General features: G+C 34.3%; 1 protein-coding gene and 1 long non-coding RNA gene across 2 annotated transcripts; one reads left to right on the top strand and one right to left on the bottom strand.

Moving 5' to 3' along the window:
* Positions 1 to 51: 51 nt before the first annotated feature.
* LOC107798657 (NAC domain-containing protein 30-like) lies at positions 52 to 987 on the bottom strand. Its single transcript, XM_016621676.2, has one exon. It carries the CDS (start codon positions 985 to 987, stop codon positions 52 to 54), a length of 936 nt encoding a protein of 311 aa, XP_016477162.2.
* A 3,630-nt stretch (positions 988 to 4,617) lies between these two features.
* Positions 4,618 to 6,765, top strand: LOC107809786 (uncharacterized). Its single transcript, XR_012711406.1, has 3 exons — positions 4,618 to 4,829; positions 5,755 to 5,813; positions 6,490 to 6,765. It is a non-coding gene; the product is annotated as an uncharacterized LOC107809786 (long non-coding RNA).
* Positions 6,766 to 8,172: the final 1,407 nt, after the last annotated feature.

Below are 8,172 nucleotides of genomic sequence, written 5' to 3'. Positions count from 1 at the left end.
TAGCTTGGGATTATTAAACTACATTATATATCTAGCAAATATATCCTATGACTAACAGAAATTGATAGTATCCAGATCGACATCTTCCGCGGAAGCCCAGAATGTAGCATGTTGATTGTCTTCAGCTTGAACATCTTCTGATTGCAGAACGGAATCAATGTATTCTTCAAGTAAATGGACTTGAACTTCATCCCCCTCATCTACGCAATCTTCAACATACTCCTCATGATCATTCACATCAACAATATCCTCTGTGGAATCCAACAAACCAAGTACATGGACTCTAACTTGATCTCCCTCTACATATTGGATAATATTATTCTCTTGATCATCCAGCTTTGCTATAGTACCATTCGACCTTATACCATTGTCTTCAACTTGAACATCTTCTTGCAACACGGTGTTGATAAATTCTTCAGTATCTCTCATATTCTCATCATTAACTACCTCATCAATATTGTTTCCTTTTTTCTTGTCACCAGGTTTGCCCTTCTTCTTGATCTTACAAATTACGAAACCTTTGTTCTTAATCTCCCTAGCAGCCAGATAACGATCAAACAAAGAGTACTCTGTCATCAACCACTCGCCATTCACATTGTTTGACGATTTGTTAGCGGGGATGTACTTCAAACTTTTCACGTATCCCATGAGTCTTCCTTTATCATCAAACACCTCTCGGCCTTTGCCTTGAGGCTTCCAAGTGCCCTTCCCGACAGTTCTTGAAACTCTTTTCCACGTTGGCTTCTCTTTCTTCTGCGGCGTTATGAAGTAACGAGTGTTGTTGTTGTTGTTTCCCTGATCATAAGCTTCGAAAATCTGCCATGGCTCCTTGTCGGCGTAGAGATCCGCCACCTGCATGAGTTCATTCTGAGAGTGAAGTGGCTCGTCTCTCACAAACCCTATTAGATACTTGAGCACTTCCCTGTCCGTCGGATGAAAGCGATGACCCATCGGGCGAGAAAAGCACTTAGCCTGAGAATACTCCATTAATGATCGATACTACTGCTGCGAAGAAATTATGACTAGGGAAGAAATAGTAGAATGGCGGAAACCCTACTAAGATACAGTAGCTAGCTATGAATTGATGGTTGAGTTTTGAGGTACTCTATATTTATAGCTATCTGGGGGGCGTGGAGTTGGATATATAGCTTATTTTTCATGCATGATTTGTTTCCTTATATTTTTATCTGCTGATTGGATACATGAAGGATATAGCATCACTATATACTTTCCATACGTTTATTTCATTTTTCCCATTTTTTCTGTTAGCATATTATTATACTAGCTTTGCTTGTTTCCTTTATTTATATCTAATTTGTGATCGTCCACTAATTAATTTCTTCCTTTTGGAATGTTTAGTGTTTCTCTACATCTATTTTCTGATATATGGCTTTAAGTTTCCTTTTCTTGAATAATTGTCTAGCTCCTGCTTCAAAAAGATTTGTGAACGAGGGAATATTTCCTTAAGACGTAAGCAAGTTTTGTTTCCTAATCTTATAGTAGTATTTATTTTTATATAAATGATAATCTATGTGTATTTTGAATATCAGATTTTAAGTTCATAAATTTTCCTCTTCTTTGGACTACTTTGTAAATTTTCCCTAACAAAATTATTTGTCATTCCTATTTTTTTTTCCAACAAAAAAATTAAAAGAATCATAAGTAAGAAAATGAAGACTTACTTTTATTTTTAAAATTCATGAAGTTATTGTTAGGAAATAATTGAAGTGCGCAGGAAATAAGAATATTCATTTAATGTGATTTCCTGTTATACATATTGACAAATGAATCACCATATATATTTGTTGTTAGGTATTGATTGAACCCAATTTTGAGGGTAAAGTACACTACTAAGCATAATAATGGTGTTCTTTATCATACCCTAAAGTTTATTTTAGGAACCAAGACGTCCTTTTTTCTTCTTCTTTTGCAATTACGAAGAACTCCTATACAGTGATAACATATTGCTTTCTACGTACCCTATTAATTTAATGAGTTATAAGTATCAATATAAACAGTTAATAATAATAACAAAACAACGTAACATGCAGTAATGAGTTGTCAGGAGCTCGTTAGAAATCCAACTTTTGTACTCAGAGGTGCAAGTTTCGAACTTCCTCACTCAGTTCACATTTTCCCCCTTTGCTAGTACTTTAAAAAAAAAAAGGCAAGTCAACTCCAATAAAAGAAAATTCAACCTTAATTGACCTTTTTCCCTAATAAAAAAACATAATAAAACTTCAAGATGGTTTAAATCCCGACCAATTTTAAGTTGTTAAGACGTCCATTTAGATTATCATTATATAAAAATTATAATAAAAAGGTAAAATCTACGTTAATTTAGCATGATTTAGAGATAAGCAAAAACCAAATTATCCAATCTAACAATATTAATATGATGTAGAATATTCTTATGTTACCCTAATTAAATAGTTTCTTTCTTTATCGTTGTTATATTGTGATTCAAAATATAAAATATGAAGAATTTTGGAGATATATTGGTATCATTCATCATGAAATACATCTTGTAAATCTACTAGATTTATAGTGTTATATTTGTCAAGAGTGGATTTAGATATATATATATATATATATATATATATATATATATATATATATATATATATATATATAATGACTATTAGAACTAGGGAGTACCTCTTTTCCAAAATGCAATGTGTAAGGGTAAATTTGGTACGTTGATTTTTCTATTTTTGTTTAAGATATTATTCATATATTCGACCTCAATTTGACTAGGACTAAGAAAGTTATTAATGTTGTTGTTTAAGATATTATTCTTTTCAATTAAGAAACCTTCTAAAAATCAAATGTAGGAATTCTCTTCCTATATACATATATTAGTAGTCGTACACGCGCGATGCGTGGTTAATATTAAAAAAAATATTATTTAAAGTAAATTGTGATCGGATTTCTTTGAACATATTAGATCATATTGCTTTAATAAATTTTAATTGCAGATTTATTTGTAATTATGATATACTCAATAATAAAATCTTTATTAAATTAAAGAAATTTATATAGTCATTGAATAACTTTTTTGTTCTATATTTTTTCTTTATTCTATTATCTGTTATAAAACAAAGACTGTAAAGTAAAGACAAGTATAGAGAGAAATTGATATATTATTCGAACTCAAACTGATGTACATAATGAACTGAAATCTCTTCTATTTATAGAAGAAAGGAAGTTGCTCTGTAAGCTGCTACTACAAGCTGCTGTGTAAGCTGCTACTACAAGTTGCAGTGTAAGCTACTATAAGCTGTTGTGTAAGCTGCTACTACAAGCTGTTGTGTAAGCTGCTACAAGCTGCTGTGTAAGCTGCTGTTGAACCAGATATGGATAATCTTCTACTGAGAGCAATATTTATCCATAACGGAGTACTGAATGGATAAGCTTATTATATTCGGTATGGATAATCTTCTACCGGGGGTAATGTTTATCCATAACCGGGTACTGAAAAGATAAGCTCATTATACCCGGTATGGATAATCTTCTACCGGGGGTAATGTTTATCCAAAACTGGGTACCGAAGTGATAAGCTTCTTCAGGAAGCTTATTTCCAATATAGTACTAAATAGATAACCATATTTACGGTGGAGTCCCATATGGATAAGCTTCTTCAGGAAGCTTATTTACAACGGAGTACTAAATGAACATCCATAATATAATATATTTGTAACACTCCCCCTTGGATGTTCATTAAAAGATAATGTGTCTCATTAAAACCTCACTAGGAAAAATCACGTGGGAAAAAAATTCTAGTGAAGGAAAAAGAGTACACATATTTAGTAATACGCATTGTTAGGTGCCTCATTAAAAACCTTATAAGGAAAACCCCATGGGAAAAAACCTTAGTAAGGGAAAAAGAGTGCATCGCGTATTTTACTCCCCTGATAAAAACCTTGTTTCAAATATTTGAGTCTCCGCATTCCAATCTTGTATACCATCTTCTCAAAAGTTGAAGTTGGCAAAGATTTAGTGAATAAATCTGCTGGATTATCACTTTGTTACAACCCATATTTTTGTACGGGAAAGTACGTCGTAAGTCCGTTGATGTAAGCTCAGAAATGAGATCCTCTTGGAAAGTATATAAAGTGATTTAATGGTGTTACATCCCATTTTTTTCTTGCAAGCCTTTGAGAGTTAATATTCAAGGATAAATGTTTACAAGGGTACATGTTGTTACACCCCGTACTTCAGATGTTACTATCATTATAGGATTATCTAATGCAAACTCAAAAAGGATGAAATCCTTCTACAAGGACAAGAAAGGTTTGCCGAAGTGTTATGCAAGTTAAGATAAATATGAGACTTGTTAATCATGATTTAAATGAGTTTAAAGTCATGATATGACTATATATGTTGTTTGTATATGGAGTATAAAGTTTGAGAAAAATCGGATTTAAGTTGCGAAAAAACCGACTAAGGATTTGTCTTGTAATGAAGCTTTTTGAGTAATAAATTTCGTGTGCTATATGAGGTCTTTTTGGGACATATTATATATCAAATTGAAGGTCTTGGAATGTAGTTTCCAACGTTCTTAACCGTTTGCTCATACGACACCCGGATAAAAAGTTATAAGCATTGGAAGACGAGCCAATTATAGGGTGCCAAGTAGCACCTTTTGACTTTTCAACAAAATGGAGATTATCTCCTTTATCTCGTCTCTTTCTGCATATTTCCAGAGAGCACGACCAAATAATACCCCTAACATCACCCTTAAGCTCTCTACAAGGGTTTCAAATAATACCATCATCCCGGGCACGAAATCACGAAGCAATAACACAAGAACGATCCCCACGACATAAGTATTGCTATATAACCTTTCTTTTTCTTTATAGTTTGAGTGTTGGAAGGTATTTAATAGTTAAGAAAATTCTTAATTTCTGGTTTTAAGCTCTTAAATATCAAGTAAGGTTGATTAATTCATTTCATAATATTTAGAACTCACGGGAAGGTGATCGGAAGTCGTGAGTTCGAGTTATTTGATTTGTAATGGACTGTTTTGTGGGCTATTTCGTGTAGCTTTTGGGCTGTATCTTTTGCTGATATTTAATGGAGTTTTTGGAGGATAAATGGTTTGAAGAAATACCACATATTTGTGAAATAATGGATTAGTCATTCTTTGTAATATTTTCGGGGTGTTGGACACTACTATAGTCGTTTTTTGGTATGAATTGATTGGGGTGTGTTGGGCTGTTGTAAGCTAAATATAATATAGATTTCGACTTGCATCTACTGTAGGAGGTAATTATATTGTGTTCCAACAAGTGCTTAAGGTTATATTGACATCGGTTGAGTTAAATGGATGAACTAGACATGAACTAGTGAATAAAGTTGCTAATTAAGAATAATTGGAGTTGTGGATCATTTTCTTTGTTATGGATATATGGTATAAGGTTGGAATTATTGATGAATGACTTCATTATCATGTTAATGATACTATTAATTTAAAGTAAAAAGTCTATAAGGGATGATAAGGGATATACGAATTCCAATTGGAGCTTGTCGCTCGTCGTAAAATAGTTATGACTTGTTGTAGTTTTATGGTGTCTTGTTATTGATAATTGGTATTGATGGATTTCTCTGGTAATTGTTGTTGGTATATGGTATTGGAGGAGGCTCTTGTTACTGGGGAGATGCTGCCCGAATTTATATAAATGAGCTACAAGTTTAAGTTGCAAACTTAGCCTTTATTCAACACTAATTTTGAATCTCCTTATGCAATGGTAGATTGAGTTGAGTTGTTTGAAGAGTTGCTTAAGATGTATTAAGGACTCACCATGGTTAAGGTATGTTAAGGCACTTCCCTCTTTCTTTTGGCATGATCTAAAGTGAAATGAATACACTATTTCGTAACAGATCTACTCCTAGAAACTAAGGTTGCCCATGTTGTTCTTTCCTTATAAAGTTATTCTAAGCAAGTATGTATGATCCTTGAATCCTATAGAAGCTCATATTGATGGTATGATGTCCATAATGTTAATCGAAGGTGCAACGACCTTAAGTCACTCCAAAAGGTTTAGAACGTGATTCCATGAGTTTAGCATGCATTATATATAATATCTATTTTACTCTACCGAGCCGCACTATAGTAGGCCGGGTACGATATATATTGTGTAACCACTGATCAGTTGGATTTACCGAGCTCCACGTGGTCGGGTACGATTCTACCGAGCCTTATGATGGCCGGGTACATTTTTACTGAGTCCTCTTTGAGGCCGGGTACGATATGATGATGATGATGATGATGCCTACAGACGCGTATATTTTTAAAAGTTTATGTATATATATGTATTACGCATTTCATGTCAGCAGCCCACAGAGGTACGCAGATGTTACAGGTTGTATCTCCTCTATCTCTCTTTATATTACTATTTTTGTTTATGCTTTCTTGCTTTACATACTCGGTACTTTATTGGTACTGACGTCCCTTTTGCCTGGGGACGCTGCGTTTCATGCCTGCAGGTCCCAATTGATAGGTTGACATTCCTCCTAGTAGGCTATCAGCTCAGCGGAGGTGTTGGTGCACTCCATTTGCTTCGGAGTTGCCTATTTGGTCAGTATGCTTTAGATATATATTGATTGACATGGTGGGGCCCTGTCTCGACCTTTATGATTTTATGTACTCTTAGAGACTTGTAGACATATGTTATGTATATGAAAATCATATGGCCTTATCGGCCTATGTTCAGTGTATGAGTTATCACTTTGGTTTTATAGGCACGTATGTCACATGTATAAGTTTTCATGTCTTGTCAGGTCGTCCAATATTTAGTATTCCCTTATATTTTATTTCTGTTATCTCATGACGACCTTTCTAGGCTATTTGCCCATGATATTATGATATGACAGATACGTTATGTTGGTACTTGGTTAAGTAAGGTATCGGGTGCCCGTCACTGCCCATTGGTTTGGGTCATGACACACTTGAACGGATTTGTTGCACATCAATGTCACCACTTTTCTGAAGATCGTGTGTGTAGAATAATTTTGGTAAAATGTGATTCGTTCTATCTCCTTTTATAAATCCTCCCTTCAATTGGGCTATACATGCAGCATTGTCTTCGTATAAAATTGTGGGTCTTTTCTCACATTCCAAACCACATTTTTCTCGAATAAAATGAATTATTGATATCAACCATACGCATTCCCTACTTGCTTCATGAATAGCTATTATCTCGGCGTGATTTGAAGAAGTAGCAACAATAGATTGCTTTGTGGAGCGCCATGATATGATAGTACCTCCATATGTAAATACGTAGCCGGTTTGAGATCGAGCTTTATGGGGATCAGATAAATAACCCACATCTACATAACCAACAAGGTCTGCACTATCTTTGTTAGCATAAAACAAACCCATATCAAGAGTTCCCTTGAAATATCGCAATATATGCTTAATCCCGTTCCAATGTCTCCGTGTAGGAGAAGAACTATATCTTGCTAGTAAATTAACAGAAAATGCTATGTCAGGCCTTGTAGCATTAGCAAGATACATTAGTGCACCAATTGCACTGAGATAGGGTACTTCGGGACCAAGGAGTTCCTCGTCCTCTTCTGGAGGTCGGAACAAATCCTTATTCACTTCAAGTGATCGAACAACCATTGGTGTACTCAATGGGTGCGCTTGTCCATGTAAAAGCATTTTAAGACCCTTTCTGTATAGGAAGATTGATGGATAAAGATCTCGTCTGCTAAATGTTCAATTTGCAGACCAAGACAAAGTTTTGTCTTTCCAAGATCTTTCATCTCAAATTCTTTCTTAAGATATTCAATTGCCTTTTGGAGCTCTTCTGGAGTTCCAACAAGATTTATGTCATCAACATAAACAGCAAGTATAACAAATTCTGATGCCATTTTCTTTATAAAAATACATGGACAAATAACATCATTTATGTAACCTTCTTTCAGCAAATATTCACTAAGGCGATTATACTACATGCGCCCAGATTGCTTTAAACCGTACAAAGATCTTTATAATTTGATCGAGTACATTTCTCAAGACTTTGAATTATATGCTTCGGGCATTTTCAATCCTTCAAGGATCTTCATATAGATTTAGCTAAATAAGTCATATAGGTTAAGACTTGTATCTAAATGGTACGACATCTTCAAGTGTCTGGACTGCTAGTCCGATCCTCACAATCGTTT

Source organism: Nicotiana tabacum, chromosome 7 (genome assembly GCF_000715075.1).
Source record: "Nicotiana tabacum cultivar K326 chromosome 7, ASM71507v2, whole genome shotgun sequence".
Taxonomy (NCBI): Eukaryota; Viridiplantae; Streptophyta; class Magnoliopsida; order Solanales; family Solanaceae; genus Nicotiana; species Nicotiana tabacum.
The sequence above is the reverse complement of the archived record's forward strand: the minus strand, read 5'-3'. Positions and strand labels throughout refer to the sequence as shown.